Below are 18,495 nucleotides of genomic sequence, written 5' to 3'. Positions count from 1 at the left end.
GTACTATTTGCTATAGCGATCCCATCCCATTTGGATGTTTAAATAGCCAAACATGGTCAGATAAACTTGGAGCGGCTTGTGAATGTTTTACGCTTTTTTAGATGAAGTCTTTTGTATTTGACCTGCCACCGTGAGCTACATTATGTATCCTTGATTTTAAATTTTCACAGGTATGACTCAAGGTGTTGAAAAACTACAGAACTTTCTTGCTTGTACCTGTGCCTATAAAGTACATCAGGTTATTTTATTTTCCTCTCACAAATGAAGCAGCATATTATAGTCATTACTGGACTATATCCCACACAGCAAGGATTTCTCACTGATAGAAATTTACCCTTGTGCACTGCCTTCGGACAATGCATATGGCCCAGACTGTGCCCTTGTAAGGCTGGCACGTGGTAAAACTTTCTCCCACCCAAAGGAGAAACAGGGAGACTTGAAGAGAAGGAACAGCATCCCATTTACTGAGACAGACACTCAGGACAGCTGGAATGTGCTACTGGAAAGTCAGAGGCCTCCCTCTTTCATCTGAGCAGCTATGTCAGCCAAGTAGGAGGGAGGAGAGGCACTGCTCCTACCTGTTTTGGCTCAGGCAAGTTTGGTTACCTGACCTATAATTATGGTTGTTTAGGCTTCTTCCTTGGCTAAGGTAGTCTGTTGCTGACAGATTTACAAATTCCTTTCAATCTACTACCACAACACATTTAACTCATCACAAATAAACACAGGCAAAGTTTATGCTGGAGTCATGGACAATAATGCAGAAATTATCTGCTTGTAGCACACTGTTTACCCAGGAGGAATCCAACCAAGAAGAGTTAGGAGGTCTGGTTTAATCCAGGCTCAGTCACTGCCTTCATATGCTGTCTCAGCCATAACACTTCAGAGGTCTGTACAATTTCATACTCCAGTTCAAAAGCACAGTAATACCCAAAGAACTAAAAAGGCAGGCTGTAATAACAGTTATTGTAAATGTGTAGTTATGTAATTGCAGACAAAAATCAAGTGATCAAAACCATCCATAAATACCTTTTGCAGGGGAGGAAACATTTCCCAAGTATGTTACTAAAAAAACCCCACATTATACTGTGTATACAATATTGATGGAGTTCACATTAGGCATTCTGCCATAATTAAAGTTCTATATCTGTGGCCTGCTGTTCAGTCCTTGGAAGGCCAGACAGGTACTTTCCAGTAAGCTTGTACAAGGGGACTTCAGGGTTTGGGGCGTATCAGTGTGGGACTAAAGGGTTTCCAGCACTGCAGGGCTAGCAGAGCAGCTCTTGTCTAACAGAACATTTTGGATTCTACTTTTCACTTTCCACAGGAAGACAGATCTGTGTGAAATAAAACAACCTTCAGCTTTTACAAATTTACAGCAAGATTGTAAGCATCTTCAGACAAGCTCTTACTGGCAGGCAGATCGTGTTCTCCTGTTGCAAGGAACTTGGCATGGACAGCAAGTGAACTGGAGGTTTCGCAGCAGGCTCACCAGAGAGCCAGCATCCTAAAAGATGGCTGACTGGGACACCACACAGGATTTTGGCACCAGAATTTTGGAACCAACAGGTCAGCGAAATTTTTCTTAGCAGGGCAAAAGTAACTAGGATTCTGCCTCACACCTGTGGAGTGCTTCCCTTTTTTGCACAAAAGCCTCAACATTATATTCCAGAGGTCAGTTTTAGTATTGTTCATCATGTTTGTTCTTTTGGTCGTTTGGTTTTTTCCTTCCTTCCTGCAAGACAACACTGTTTTCATACAGAGTTTACTCAGAAGTCAGAAAAATCTGCTCTGTGAACACTGATAGATTTTCCAAATAAGTGATTCATATCTCTAAAGCCTCCTTTATCGCATGAGAGCTACTGTGCAAAAAAAATATAGTGAAATATTAAACACTTAAAAAAAGGTAAAAAAGACAAACTAAAAGAAGTGGTAAGAGGATGGCTGAGAATAGCCTGAGTATTGAAAAGCTCCTTTGAACACTATTGACTGTGAACACTGGATTCATCACAAGCCTAGGGAGTCTTCATAAAATCTAAAGCATACACACCTTACTCCTCTAAACAGTCTTGCCATCCAAAAGCTTTCAATAAATTCTAAAGTATTAGCAACATGTTATTGAGCTGGTACTCAATAATACTAATGATGCAATTTTCTTCTGCCTTGACACATACCAAATATACTAATAAAATCTAGCAAATTAAACCTGGATTCACTAGATGTTATTAACCTTAATATAAAGGAGACAGTTCTGTTCCAAGTCTTGCTTCATTTATCTGTCATATTTCTGTATCTTACCATGACTCATGCTGCTTCTTAAAGGCACCCTTTAATTTCAAGGACACCATCTTTGCTTACAACCTTAGTATTGTTTAAATAATAAAGTTTAAAACAAGTGAGAAACTTGAATTAATGAAATAAGCAGAGAAACAAAGGAAAGAATAAAGAAAGTTAGAAGGAACTCATTAATATTGCCAGCATATACTACAAAGGTCTATCTGAGTTTTAGGCACTTATTTGCTGCATATTTTCAAACTACCAATGAAAGCTAGTGCATTTAGCTTCAAAGAACTAGATGCTCAAAGTGATCAAGTTAATCAAACAGTTTTCTCTCCTTCAAGTCAATGTGGTTTCCCACACAATACCCCTCTCTACAAAATCTCACAGTCTTCTTTCATTTTTGCTCCATTCATATCAGTATCAACCAGTTTATGGACCACATTATCACTTTCAGCCTAGCATGAAACTTCAGAACAAGAACAAACAGGAAAAATCATCTTCCAACAAATTTATTACCTTCTAGAAGAATCCCCACAAAGGCATGCTTTCTTTCATCCTGGAAATTCATTGTGCTTGCAGGTTTCTTCTATTCATTTGACATGCCCGTGCCATTTCCTTATCTTTACAATACTTTTTGTCTTCTCCTAGCACCCAGAACATTTGATCAGGTCACATCACCATTTAAAGAATCTTTTTTTTTGTCACAATTACCATACCGTTGATTGCTGTACTGCAGGACTTATTTCAATGACCCCATTCTATTTTGGCTACACATTTCAGAAAGATGAAGGCAATCCAGAACAAGCCCAGAGACAGGGTCAATGAGATTGGGGTGGGGGATGAAGACTACACCTTGGAAGTAGAATCTAGAGGAGTTTATCTTGTTCAACCTATGAAAACAGGAGAATGGGACAGGTCTCCTCTACATAAATGCATCAGAAGGGGTTAATGGTAGAAAAGACCACAGAAGCCTATAGGCAACACAAAATTCTGATGCAGAAACAAAAGGACACTGGCTTCTCATGAGCCAGTGGAAGAGGGAGTTTTCTAGCCCTCCCATTGGGAAAGATCATCAATAGCAGATTAAAAGTACCCTGTAATAGCAGGCAATGAGACACAAAAAACCTGAAGGTCATGTGCATTCCCATACTCTTGAACCATACCAGCTGGGATGTGTTTCTGACCTGGCTTTCCTGAAACCTGGCACCCTAAAACCCTTACTGGGCCCTCACACTCTCATTTCATCCCTGCTCAGGCTAAGGTGGCCGGTTTGCACCACGTCATTACCCCTTGCCACTCACTGCCCAACCTTCTGCACTTGCTGTTCTCAGTTTCTTCTGCGCGACCCTGCTGTTGCAATGCTTCTACTGGCTCCGCTCCCTTTGATTTTTAACACATCACCCGGGCAGCCTGGAAGCTGTGCAGCTGCCCTGCCTTTTTGCCACAGAAAGGTTCAAATTTTCAGCAGGGCAGCAATGACCTCGGTAACAAGCCGTAATATATTTAATGAACACAGATAGTTGGCATCTGCCTGTGGCCAAGTGGGTTCTCAGTGCTGAGGGGAGAAAAAAAAGCAACAACCACTAACAGATGTAGGATATTAACTGAGAATTTCAGCAAGACAGCAGGTTGCAGAGGGCAGCAAAATAGAAAACAAAAAACAGTGTTAGGACTACAGCATCTAGCATGGGTGCTGTAAATAACCTGTTCATTAGAGAAAGAGAAAGCTGAAGGCATGTGCCATTGTTTGGCAAAGCAAATGTGTTTGTCTGTAAGAAGACTGGATGAGCTACAGACAGTCTGGAACAACGCATAAAAGCCAACGGCATTATCAGAGATGAGAAGGCAGCTGCAGTTACACTTGATGTAACAGGGACAGATGATAATTCTCAGGCTACATCACAACTGAGAGAAAAAAAAAATGTAATGAAATCACTCAAACACTGCAGAGTCACCTGCCCCCAAAGTTACTACTACTTGCAGATCGTATCTGCTTCCAGAGAAAAAATAATGGAAGTTCCTGAATACATCGCTATATTCAGGAGGTTAGAAGTTCACCAGTAGTTTAGAAATATATATATATTCAAAATGTAAATAATACGCCATGAACTAGTTAGCCCCTGTTCATGATTAAAAAAATATAAGCAACACTAATAGCTATTCACTTAGATGGACTTTATAATAAAACCATTTCAGTGCATACCAGTGTTTAAAGTGCTAAAAATCAAGACAGGATCATGAAGTGTGTTCAACAAAAACAGTACCAAAGAGCTGAGGAAACACAACAGTAAGTAGAGTTGGAACTGACATGCTTTCAGATGGGTGTTTTGGGTTTGCGTGGCGGGGTTTTGGTAGCAGGGGAGGGGCTGCAGGGCCGGCTCCTGTGAGAAGCTGCTAGAAGCTTCCCCGGCTCCAAGTCGGACCCACCGCTGGCCAAGGCCGAGCCTATCGGCGACAGTGGTAGCGCCTCTGGGAGAACGGATTTAAGAAGGGGAACCTGCAGTGAGTAGGCGGATTGGGGTGTGAGAGGAAGCCCTCCGCGGATACCGAGGTCAGTGAAGGAGGAGGGGATGCCCCCTGTGCCGTGGTGAGGCGGCAGGCTGTCCCCCGCCAGCCCATGGAGGGGAGCGGGGGAGCAGATGCCCACCTGCAGCCCGGGGAGAGAGGAGCCCACGCCGGAGCAGGGGGATGGGTGCCCCCCAAGATGGCTGGGACTCCATGGGAAAGCCCACGCTGGAGCAGGCTGTGCCTGAAGGACTGCAGCCCATGGAAAGGACCCACGCTGGAGCAGTTTGTGAAGGACTGCAGCCTGTGGGAAGGACTCACGTTGGAGAAGTTCATGAAGAACTGTCTCCCGTGGGAGGGACCCCACGCTGGAGCAGGAAGAGTGAGGAGTCCTGCCCCTGAAGAGGGTAAAGCAGCAGAGACAAGGTGTGATGAACTGACCCCAAAACCCATTCCCGGTCCCCCTGCACCGCTGAGCGGGAGGAGGTAGAGCAAATCGGGAGTGGAGTTGAGCCCAGGAAGGAGGGAGGGGTGGGGGGAAGGTGTTTTAAGGTTTGGGTTTACTTCTCATTATCCCTGTTTGGATTTGATTCGTAGTAAATTAAATTGATTTTATTTTTTGCCCAAGTCAAGTCTGGTTTTTGCCTGTGACCATAAGTGGTGAGTGATCCCTCCCTGTCCTTGTCTCAACCCAGGAGCGTTTCCTTATGTTTTCTCCTACTCATCCCACTGGGGGGAGGAGTGAGTGAATAGCTTCGTGGTGCTTTGTTGCTGGCTGGGCTTAAACCATGACAATGGGGAAGAAAGACTCTAATGCAAATGATGACTGTTTAAGGACTCAAGTCTGCTGGTTAAAACTGTAGCAAGGTGGGGCTCAGGTAGCAAATATAAGGATGACTGCAAAAAGCTCTGCCTTTCAGCAGAAGTGACACCAGGAATTTCAGATTCATTGAGACACAGATGCCACCAGGGAAGCCCTTGGGAATGCTGTAGTGTCTCTTCAACAGCTTAATTATAACAACAGATGAAGTATTCAGATTGCTTTACAAGTTAAATGAATAAGGTTCAAAATGGAGCTCAATACCAGGTTTGCTAACTTCACAGAAAGATTATTAGAGACTACTTAAAAAGGTGCAGTAATAAATTATCTCTGTGCTTCTAAAAACATAGATGAAGTAGTCTTTCCCAGGGTTATGATGTTAAATATAACATAAGATAGAAACAGCATAGGTTAAACTTTCATTGGTTATGCAATTCTCGGTAGAGGATCACTGAGTAAGTTTCAGATGGTGGAGCAAAACAGAAAGTGTCTGCAGTCTTCAAAAAAATTAGACGTAGGAAAAATATCAGCTGAATTTTGGACAACATAGATAACTCAGGATGGCATTCAAAATTTCTTAACTTGAAGCAAATGGAGCACCTCTTCAATGCTACATAACTTACACTGAGAAACAGAAGGACACTGAAGTCAAAACCAAGTTGTCAAGCACAGCAGGTGCACACAGGGGATGGCAGAAATTATTTTTGTGCTAAATATCCAGTCTTCCAAAAGCTTTATTTAAAATACAAATAATCATCTAGGCCAGTAATGAAGTTGTCAGATTCCCCTGGAGCTAGCAAAGGAACGGCTAGTGTTCCTAACAGCTAGACAGGACTATGTTAACTACTCACTAAACAGCTAGGGCAACAAGTGTTACCAGAAAAGTCACAGACTGGTGTCTCACTATACTGCTTCTTAGGAAGCAACCGCAAATCCAGAAGAGGGAAGAACACTGCATTTCTTCTACAAGCATTATACAGCCTAGGGAGGGTAAAAAGTTTCCATATAAACCCTGAAAGAAACAAAGGGATGAAGAAAAGGGAAAGATGGGATTTGCGTTGGGGAAATTGCGCTGGTTTTATCAGTGTATTTTGTTCCAGTTGGAATATCTCGTTCATTAGCTCAGGTGCCCTCTCACAGACTCCCCCGCGGACACAGAGGCCATCAGGTCCCTGTCAAAAGAGCAGGTGAGGAGACAGCGAGGCTGTGGGCATTTAAGGAACGTGAACTAACATGGTGGCCTGAACCCAAGTACGCCTGTACCACTCTCCCTACTATGAATGTTATTTGGAGAGCAATGGCACAGCAAGATTGCTTTTAAACTTATTCTTCATTGCTTCTTTGCAACAGCCACATCATAAAAGCAGATTCCTGAGGTTTTTTTCTGAATTGGGAAGGAAAAAAATTAAAGGTCGTATCCACCCTTTTCCAGACCTCTTTGCAAAACACCTTCTAACCACCCATACAAATTAAACTCAGAATTGCCCAGAAGCATTTCATCCTTTATGTTCATAAACTAGCAATCTTGACCTCCAGATTTTAATTTATTTTACTGAAATATTTATTTCTTTCAATAAATGAAGCATTCCAGATTTGGCTCTCTTTGCAACAAAGATTGCTCAAAGAGCGTGATCATGAATGTACAAATTTTATTTACTGCAATCTCTTCATACAAACCATGAAGGTATAAAGCTGACTACCAGAAGAGTAACAGACAGTATTAGCAAATTCCTTTCTAAAGCTTCAGTTTATCAAGTTAATGGTTAATGAATTTAATAAAACAGAGATGAAAGTCCAGGAGCAAAGTTCCAAAGTAAAACAGACTGATATCATCGGTTCTTAAACCAATCTCCTAACTCATTAAAAAATAACCGTACATGTTACCCTGGCCAGAAACTTTTTACTACCTTGCATAGGATTGCAAAGAGTAAACCCACCAAAAGTAATGGATTGACTCCTAGAAACAACTATTTATAAAATGGAGTCCCTTGTCTTCATTTTAAGTTTCCTATCCATCCCACTAGCTTTTTTCTTTTAGTGCTAAGGAGAAAAGAAATAGGTTCACACAGTTGCATAAAAGGCTCGGTGTGGCCAAGGAGAAACAAGAAGCATCTGCACCAAAGCTATTGCTCTGTCGTCACTCGGTGCACAACAGAGCACAGAGTTGGGATCTCAGCCAGCTCACTGTGGGCACACTGGGACTGTTTCATTGCACGCCTACATACAATCATTACGAGAGGAAAAAGATCACCCCTCTTGCCTATTATCAAGCTCTTCCAAAAAATCTATCCATTATTCGCAATTAGCTTCTAATGCTTCTCCCATTTGCCATGTACAGAGTCACCCAGCGAGCACTGTCGCTTTTTGCTAGACTTCACTGACTGTGGTATTTCAGACTTGCCCTGCTGAGCAGCGGGCTCAGGAAAAGCAGCATTTGCAAATGGCGTTACAGAACAAGCATGCAAAAGGGCTGAACCACCCTAGTTTTGAAACAAGGTTTTGAAGTTGATAGGTACCATTAACGAGGACAGGACGCAGCGCTCAGATGTCACTCATCCGTATGGTCTCCCGTCGATGACCTTTGCAAAGGACAAATCAATACTAAGCAGATACTGTATCTACTATTTCTTACTGTGTAGGAAAGGTCAACCAATTTTCATGTATGTATCAGTTCTAACATTACTGTTTTCAGACACAGAACTGCTTAAACCTGGGAATAAAGAAAAAATTCTTACCTTGCGCATAGCACCATTTCTTTTTAAAGAAAGACTTGGAATAGAAACTTATTTCACAAGCAAGGTATAATGCTTATAGAAGAAATGTAAAGCTTTACCTTGCCATCGTGAAATGATCTCTACAAATACAATGTAAATGAAATTATAAACAGCACTTACAAGACTGCTTCCTTAGCAAAATCCAGTACCACCTGTGTGTTTTACCACAGAAGCAAATATTTTTTTTAAGTATTAAGCCATTTACATTCATTTTGTGCATGCCCACTGCACCTGTTTTCGTTCGTATGCACAGGCCACAGAAATCATTCTCCTCTTATAGTTCACTTAGATGGCATATTTTGAGAGAGGCCTTTATAGAAATACACTTTTTCGTTCTGTATTTAAACTTGATCCCATTTAGCTCAATGCCAAATCCTTTTAACTTCAGTGAGAAAATTCTATAATACAAATATTGCCACAGTCTAGGAGATGCCTGGTGCTGAAATCTTAGCTGAAATTTCTTGCTTTTTTTTAATATATATATTTGAATTCTCAAAGTATGATTAAGTTTAACATTTCATAGTACCTGAAAGTTCAAGGATGAACATCAAAACTCTATTGAATTCAACAACACTGTGTTTAAATGAAAAAGTATCCTGTTGTATATCTTAAACACACCACAAACATAAAACAACACTAAAACTTCAGTCTGGCTCTGATTAGAAGACACTGCTGCACTATTTGATATTGCAAGTGTAAGATCTACAAGGACAATATTTTAAAATATTCAGAAAGCTAGTATTTTAAAACATTTGCATATAGGAAAAGGGTTATTTAATACTCAGTAGAATGAATTTCTGAGTTGCATTATCTGCAGCATTGTAAGGAGATATTGCACTCATGTTCTTTAGCTGTATGGAAGTGGAGCAATGGCATTTCCATACATCCATAAGCAAAGTCATAAAAAGGATCTATAATCTTTTGATGAATACATTTAATACATTTCAGTAAGGTTTATTGCAGTTCTTGCTTCCTCTTCTCAGTGTCACTCATGGTTAATGTAGAGATACACACAATGTTAAAAAAGTCTCAGCAGTTCATTTCAAGTAAAGAGAAGCAATGTTTTTAAGAATAAAATACTTATTCTTACTCTTATTGTACTTGAATCGGTCAAGAGGTAAGCCGTTGTCGTTATTGTAATTTTGTAAATCATAGAAAACATCCATTGACAAAAATATTTAATATTTAAATTCTTGCAAATCCATGTTCTAAGAGTGGTTTCTGTCTGTCAAGCAAATATGAAGGCAAAACCAAATCATACAGCTTTGTACTGTGGAACAGTGTACACTGCCAGATTAGGAAAGTCTATTCTGATGTTGCTATCACCAGTATCGACAAATATAAATCAAAAATTAAGCTTTTTGTTTATTTTTAATTAGTTGCTTGTGTCACCTCATCAGAAAATCAAATTAAAAAAAATTTTTTTTAAATCATACTGTCTTGGAGTCAAACACTGAAAAAAAGCCGTACTTCTGGCTGCAGCCATGTGCCAAAAGCAGAATTATAAGCAAGCAATTCATTTTAAGATTTCTGAAACTACCCCCTGAATTATTCTTTCACTGAGGAAATCCAGTCTATGCACTGTGATACAGGACAGCGCTGTCTGTCTCCCTGTCTTGTCATATTGCTTATTTTGATTTGCTGCAATGGCATGGAAGTATAGATTTTTAATATACTTTTATTGCCTTTTAGGTAGCTGACTTACTGACAGTGTTTTTGGGGCATTTTCTTCCTGAATTTTTATGACTGTCTTTTTGATGACTATGCTTTTTAAATTTTTATTGGGGAATAATGGCTGAAGTTCTATAGGGATAGATGACAAATTTTGTTAGGTGCAATACTAAAAATGTTCATTTGGATGCAGAGAGCTTTTTTTTTTCCAAAAAGAAAAAAAGAAAAAGAAAAAAAAAAAAAAACAAAAAACAAACCCAATACAAACACTGGCATAGTTCTTGTCATCTCCCATCCTGCTCTTATAGAATTCTCATGCTTTTTTAAAGCAGGATCCAAAATAAAACAAGCTGAAGATTTCAGCTCTTTTAAAGTAATCTTTACATGGTGAAAGTCTGTTTCCTTGCTCCCTAACAATGAAGAACGCAGAGTACAATAGTAATTATTCTAAAAACAGCTACACTTTCTACTGTGCCTTCATAAGAAGAACGATAAAATGGCAACATTGAAATATCACTGAGAGTAAATGGAAACCAGAATGCTAATGCTGCACGTGAGCACACAGGTATGCTCAGGAGACTCTGCAGGACTGTAGGTATTGCTGTACCTGGCTATAAGTGTCTGCTTTTGAAAACAGCTCTTCCTCACAGATAGTCTCTTTCATTTCATTTGGCCCTACATTAATAGGTTGTCATCCTGCACAGCATGAGAGGGTTGCAGAAGAAGCAAAAATAAATACTTTCTCCAGAAAGTTGAGGCAGGGGACGGGGACAGGACAGGTTATAGCCAGCAGCATCTTCCAGCTAGAAAGCTTGTTTTTCACACCCTCATAAAAGTGCAGTCAGACAAAAAGCAGCAGAAAGGTGTAAGGCAGATTTTCCTCATTACAACTATGAACATTACAATGCTATAGTACCATCGCTATTGATCTGAATTCTGTGATGTGTTTTGGAGAAATCTTTGCTTTTAAGGAAGATGATAAAACAAAGAGGAATCCATGACACTTCTTTCTTTGCACAAAGAATGCCATTAAAGCAGGCACATAAACTCAAAACATACATATTCTTCAATAAAGACATATTTTATAAAATAGCAAGAGTTACCTAAAACAACCCCCTAAAACCAATAACCAAGTACCTTAGTGGTATATTTCTTCACGGTGTAAACTAATGGCAAAAAGTGTACTTTCAGCACACTATCCTGAGCTTTCAGGGGGATACCTTATTTAGAGATTCAGTTCACTTTCTTGCCCATACCCAGAATCCCCAACACTCAATTTTACCTTTTCTTTTTCTTTTTGCTCTTAAAAATCACACTAAAACTACTTTAAAAGGTATTTTATTACTCCAACAGAAGGAAGTACCTGCTGTAAAACAATGTACACATTCCCATAAGCTTTTTATAAATTCTCACAAGCCATTACACCCTATTTAATTTCATCTGAATTTTAACCATGTCCTTGCACTTAGTTCCACCTTACTATCTTACCATACCATCTTACGAATAATCGCTTTTGAGATTCCAACTTCTATATCTTAATTAAAACTGTGAATTTATATTACAGCACTAATTTAACTACAGGACTTGAGAATTGGGGCATCTCAGAGAAAAAGAACTTTGTCCAACACTTGACTGTCCAAGTACCTTGTGTTTTAAAAGTGAGGTGTTTTCTTTACATGTGACAGATGACCCTCAGAAAATGACATCACATCAAAGTCATCAAAACAGCACAGGCCTAATCAAAATGAAAACTATGAAGTGCATCATACAACATCTGAAAGAAAGATTATTCTACCTGTATCGGACATGCTCGATTGTGTCATATGTCAGCTTGCTGCTGATATTCTGACTATGAGGGTTGCCTAGGAGACAACAGAGATATAGAAGTTAATCGTTAATCACAATTTTGCTATTAATTTTTTCTTTTATGAAAGTATTACACCAAGACAGCCTGAAAAGATGACAAAGAAAGATTTAACATATACTTCACAGCAATGCCCTGAAGCTCCTTAGAGCAGTTAGTTGAGAGAAGAAAGCAATTATGACAGACCTTGAAACTTCAGCTGGATCTCTTACTAATACTTAAGCAGCTCCCTTAAAAAGAAAATGCAACTGCATATGCACAAACGTACTAGGAAAAACTACAGACAGAATGCACATTCATAAATACATTTGCGCACTAGCTAAGAAGCAATTTAGAAGAGACAGCATCTGGAGATAACAGACATTTGTGATTGGACACCAGGACTAACCCTGGGTTTTTTAGTGTCTGAAATTCAAATAGCTCATGAAAATATAAATTTTATTGCAAAATTAGTAGCCACCTTAGCACAGCTCAGCACATGCATGTATTAACAATTAAGACAGCACATAATAAGGGCATGCATTTATCTTCTTGAGCAAAAAAGATTACAACAATATCCACACAGGCACAGCACACTTCCCTATTAGCAAATGCTTAAAGAACATGCCTAAACAGTTTGGAAACAGAACAAGAAAAAAAATGCTATATTAATACAGTTTTTGCAGTATTTTGCCACAATATTAGCTACTCTCTTTTTAAAATTCCAAAATCACCCTGCTGAAAGTTATTGAGTGAAGGTGTTGAAAAGAATAATAAATTTAGATCTCAGACCCAAAAATAATACTTAGATTTTTCATGTCTGATGTTGCATTTCTGTAATTTCCAATTCAAATATTCTCAATTTAGAAGTGAGAATCTCTCTTACTTACATTACTTTCCCTCATTTATACATGCAACAGCTAAACTGCAGTTCTTCGGGCCTGTGGATTATCACCAAGATAATAAAAAAAGCTGCAAGTCAAACTCCCCTTTCACTCACATCTGTATCTGTTAAATGAACTCTTTTCATACAACAGTTACTGCCCTCAGAGTACCAGAGATGTAACTGAAAAAAAAAGAGATTTGACCATACTAGAGGTCTCGTTATCATTTCAGATGAAAGCAGTATTAAAAAAAGATACAATTTGTTCTCCCACAGCATTATAGGTACTATGCAACTGGCAGCACTACTATTTCTATTCACAAGCACTCAATTGGTTCACAAATTAATTTTTTTTCCACCACTGATGTTACTTATTATAAGGGTTGAGCCCAATGTTGTTTGAAATAACTAAGATCAGAGTGCATACATTTCACTTTACAATGGCTGTAGTGACAGAACATTAATTTTAATATCCCTGACATGTACTTGAATGTAATCAAATCAGTGTATCTTGTTATAACAGCAAAAAACCCTATCCCGATCAAGAACAACATCTATTTCGTAGCGGATCTTAAATCCACTCTCTGGATCCTGGCCTCGATAGCATTCGGGAAACAAAAGAGGGGGAATTGACACGTACAACGGCACATTGACAATGAAAACTACCCAGAACTCTCAAGTGGCTCGCCCAGGTGATAAGCACAAATGTGCTGGTGCTTGAGTGAACACAGTTTTCTTTTAAAGCAGTGCTACCCAGTTCCCAAGTGAGGAATCACTTTGCTCTATGTATCAGGGAGCACAAGAAAAACACAAAACTAGCAAAAAGGACACATAGCCCACAGATAGTAACACACAATAAGAAATTTTGATTACTTCAGTGGGACTACTCACAGCAAATATAGATAATACTGTACAGTATATTTTTTTTCTGGTTGAGCATGAATTGCTCTAATGCAAACTGTCTCACACAGTAACAAAATTTTCTAAACAGTGGGTGATGCTGCCTTTGTATAAAAGCACATTCAGTGTGTGGTTCTTGGCTAGATAATAATGCCAGAAAGATATGAAAGGTTTACGTAGAGGATCTGGGGACAAAATACTTATAAGGGGTGCTGAAGTGCCCACGTCCACAGCTGTAATAGCTAAATCTCCACCCAGATACTGCATAATTCTGTAGATATTTTTACTCACATTCTTATGTGCAAGACTGCTTTGGCAATACAGATCCTTTTTTCTGAGTATGCACCAAAGTCTAACAGTCTGGGAGAGGTATAGCACCTATTCCCTGCCTAAATTCACTTGGGAACTTTGAGCTAAGCTTTCTTTTAAATAAAATGCTTATACTGAGCCGCAGTATAAGATCCCTGTGTTGACTCTCACTGAGAAGGGTGGTGGTTCTGGATTCTGGTCCTTGCATAAGAAATTGTTTTTGCATTTTGCATGGAAAAAAAACCCACTGAACAAACAGCGCTCAGAGCTACTTTGTATTTGTTTATCCCCAGCATGGTGCCCTAACCCCTGGGCAACAGAGTCATGCTCCTTTTTTCTTCTTCACCAGCACAGACAGGTCCTTGGCCACCAAAGAACAAAGCTAGGGGGGACACAAAGGGACGATGGCTCCTTTGTAAAATCACTGGTCTTCCAACTACTCTATAGCAGTGTTAAAAAACCTGCAGAAGTACTCTTCCAAGAACTCAAGAGGCACAGTTTTGATCTATTTAGATAGCAACTTGAGAATAATGGGAACGCTGTTTTGCACTTACCATAAACGTTGTTTCTGAGGTCATCAGTAAAAGCTTTAAGTAGACTCTCTGGGAAAAGTGCTGAACCGGCATGGTCAAGGTAAGTAATCCCTAAAATAAAAATTACTCGATTCAATTTTTTAAATATTTAATTCCATTTTCTCCCACAGACTACGTTGTGAAGTGCACCATTCAAACACCCCTAGTGCAGTACACCACATAAAAAGTCAATTTCCCTAAACTTCCTGGGGTATGATATTTCTCTGCCTGACTTAGAGGTCTCTACAGCTCTCGAAAAACGCTTCTCAAATATGTTCCAACAGTCAGGCTGTATTCACAGCAAGGCATCTTTCATTCACTTAGCAGAAAAAAAAAGGATACAATAGAAGCCCAATATTTTGATTGCATCTTTATCATTTTTAATTAAAACCAAAATATTTTAAGAGGTCCTTCCTTCCATGTTTAGATTACACATTCTTTGGAAGAGAAAAATCTTTTTGTTCTGCCTGTACAAGACTGAGCAAGCTGGTGTCTTCAGTCACAGTACCTTGTTGCTCCTAGGCACTACTTACTATGAAAACTGCCATTACCACAATGACAATTACTATTATTAACAACAACAACAATACTAGTGTTGCCTCCTTACTGACAAATGAAGCAACTGTCTCAAGAACTGACAAGGCCTAAATCACGTTTGAAGCCCAAAGACAGGACTAGTTTAAGTTTTAATGTATTTAAATTATTTCTTGCCACTCTGCTGCACTTAACATTCAATTCATTTTTAAAATCTCCTTTTATATTATTAAGCTATTGCAAAACTTTTAAATAAATGCTTATTGGAAACGAAGGCTTTTTCATGTTTGGCCATTTTCGATTTCTTAATCTTTAGCAATTATTCTTCCATTTCTCCAGTGTGTTTCACGCCCTTTATTAGTTTTTTCATTTCACTTACCTTAAGTATTCCAACCTATTTCAAATTTTAATAATGATGAATATGATTAAGATTAGAATTTATTAAGTCTTTTAAAGGCCTTCCCTTTCCACAGGGATTTAAAACTGAGTTAAGCTTTAAACAAGAAGCCTCGACACTTGGAAATACATATTATTATATATTATGTTGCTGTAGCAGTGATTCAGTGGGTAACGGTGTGAGGTAGTGCTAATGATAAAACCAATCCAGACACCCATCCCTTCTCTTATTTTCAAACGAGAAAAGCCCTCCCCCGCCTTAAGATTTGCCAACTTACAGTGTCTAGCAAAAGCAGAATTTTTAATGATGGCCTGAAGTCAATCAAGTGTTTTGAGGTGCTTTGAGGGGTGGAGCGTGGACAAAACCTGGGTCGATTCACTAGACGCACAGACTTTTTAGGTTTTCGCCTTTTTTTCTGAAATCCTAGGAAGTTTCTCCCAAGCGGTACGAAGCGGCACGTGGAAGCACGCGGGGGTCAAAACGCAACCGGGGGGTCCAGCCGAGCCAGTTCCCGACGGGAGAGGTTCCGGCTGCTCGGCTCACCCCCAAAACGCAGGGGGTTTGGAGGGAGAGAGGCACGCTGAGGCATCTCCTGAGGCGGAGATGAAGCGGGGAGCAACGGCCACGACCACCGGGGCCCGGCTCAACGGCGGCGGTCAGGGCTACGAACGACCCACGGTCACCGGCTAGAGCTGGGAAAGGCAGGCCTAGAGTTGAGAAAGGGAAGAGGCGTCCCCGAGCCAGGGACATGGAGGAAGGACCGCTGTCCTGGAGGCGATCATCCCGGCCAACGCTCTTTCTCAACGCAAGCCCACGCAGAGGTGGGCTCGTCGGCTCTTATCGGCACCGCAAGCACAGCCTCTGGAGGCAGACGAACGCCGGGTTTGGATCCTTCCAGCCCTACGGAGATTGACGGCATCGAAGTGATAACGCAACCGTACAGCACGAGGAAAAACCAGGCAACCGGCTGGGGCTCCTCAAACCGACGAGGGGATGGGCGCTTGCTGTCCCGACCAACGCTCCTGTGAGGCGATGCGGACTAAAAGATCTCTAAGTAAAGGCCCCCTAAGTGGTTTTTCAAATTTGATTTGCTGCGTAGCTCATTATGAAGGACAATACTGCAGTTCTGTGAAACGGACGTAAAAAAAACAGCCTGTCATTTTTTAAATCCTCCTCTGGTTGTATTACTTTGAAAATGTGGGAGGACATTTGGCTGAGGAAGGAAAAATTATTAATTCTTAAACTTTAATGCTGCTGTTTAATTGAAAACAGAGAACAGCATTTAACGCTCTCTCTCCACTGCCCAAAAAAAGAAATAGGCTCTCTCGTCATTTGAGACTGCACTGAAACAAATATCTTGCTACTGCACTTTTATGGTGTAGTTTTTTCCTTCCTGTCTTACTTCAATAAAACTATATTTCTAAAGGAAAGAAAAAAAAATGTGGCACATGCATAACACTGGCAAAGAAAAGAACATTAATAACTTTCATTGTGCTTTTTCCCTGGTTTAATAACATTTGCTATTTTAACTTTATTGAATACACATTAACCAAAGAGATTTGTCAGTATATACAGAATAATACAGTTTCCCCTGTTTCACTGTGGTATTTAGTATATAGGCTGTCAGCACTATGAAATTATACTGTGTACAGGAAGTAACAGGAGAAAGAAAATATAATATGATCAACCAAAAGAAAATTAAAATGCAATATCCATCAGGACATGGTTTCATTGCTCAGGGAAAATGTAAAATTAACTTTTAGTTTAATTTACATACTATTACATTTGGAATGTGTAACTGACTTCATTGATCTAATAATATACCAACTATTTGATAAAATCACATTTCAGAAGTAGGGGGTTTTTTATAGGAGTATCGAAAACCATTCAATGTGTCGGCATTAGTTACGGAAAGTTATTCAGCAAGAGTATCGGTTCATAAGCTGTAATATTCATATGCTAATATTCTTGCAGATTAATTTTACATGGGGAACTCTTTCGGAACCAACGCAGGCCAGTCTGTCCTGCTGAAGAAAACCCCAGCCCAGCTCTCTGTTCTCCTTCTGTGCTACAATTCACCTCTTAATAAAGCATCCACCATCTCTGCATGCCTGCCTCGGCTCTTTGTAAAACTTCACGAGAGCACATGCACATACAGCCTCAGGAATGCCAGGGGACCATTCAGTTTAACTGAACATTTCTATCTCTTAAATGAAAAAAGATAAAGATAATTTAATTTGGAGCATTTTAAAATTAGAGCTTAAGACCAGGTGAGAACACTTAACCGTATATAGTCTGACTGCCTGCAAAACACCCAAGGCAAAAAGAAACTATCTGGATTAATATTTTGGAGCCAAAATACCTGCTTCTGACAAAAGCATGCTTTCAAAGGTAACTCCACCTGACTGAAGAAATTTAAAGACATCATCTGACGAACTGAGAGTAGAACAAGGTGGTTACGTCTTCATTAAATCTTTTAGTAATTATTAAGCTCTGTATATGCTTACCACCCAGAGGATGTTCTAGAGGGGCAGGAGCACAGGGAGACCATGGAGGCACTCCCTACAATGGCCTGGTGGCACATGGAGAGTAAGCTTTTTCCTCCTTCACACCCCACCCGTAAACCCATGCCTGGTCACCCAGCTCCTACCTGGCTAAATTATTACTACTTTGGTATTATGTAATCTGCTCTTTTAATCCCTGAAATTGTTCTTGGTGCTTCATATTTCTGAACTTTGACTGAATATCACTTCCAGAAACGACGACTTTACCTACATTCCGTGTAGCTGCTCCATGTCCACCTCCTTAACCTTTTGCCATCCTGTGATTCTACCACAGTCACCAAAACAAACCGACCTGCACTGTGGCTTCACAGCTATTTCTCACAGCCCCAGCACTCCAAAATTCCTGCACTCCAGCTGATTACAGGCTGCCAGCTACATTGCCGAAAGTTTCATAATGAAGAATGAAATGTGTAGTTACAAGGCAGCAACGGTACGGAGTCATG

At 39.9% G+C, this 18,495-nt stretch overlaps 1 protein-coding gene across 3 annotated transcripts in view; it reads right to left on the bottom strand.

Moving 5' to 3' along the window:
- The window catches only part of MOCOS (molybdenum cofactor sulfurase), a 351,791-nt gene that overhangs the window by 187,780 nt on the left and 145,516 nt on the right, over nt 1–18,495 (bottom strand). For 2 of the 3 annotated variants that reach the window (XM_030012223.1, XM_030012222.2), the window contains 2 exons: nt 14,540–14,629; nt 11,846–11,912 (listed from right to left, as the gene is read on the bottom strand). The exons of the other annotated variant lie outside the window; for it this stretch is intronic. In XM_030012223.1, the coding sequence (XP_029868083.1) occupies nt 11,846–11,912; nt 14,540–14,629 (157 nt within the window). The remainder of the gene's footprint in view (nt 1–11,845; nt 11,913–14,539; nt 14,630–18,495) is intronic. 3 annotated transcript variants of the gene reach the window in all.

This window comes from Aquila chrysaetos, chromosome 4 (assembly GCF_900496995.4).
Source record: "Aquila chrysaetos chrysaetos chromosome 4, bAquChr1.4, whole genome shotgun sequence".
NCBI classification, from domain to species: domain Eukaryota; kingdom Metazoa; phylum Chordata; class Aves; order Accipitriformes; family Accipitridae; genus Aquila; species Aquila chrysaetos.
Note: the sequence above shows the minus strand (reverse complement) of the source record. Positions and strands in the feature narration are given on the sequence as shown.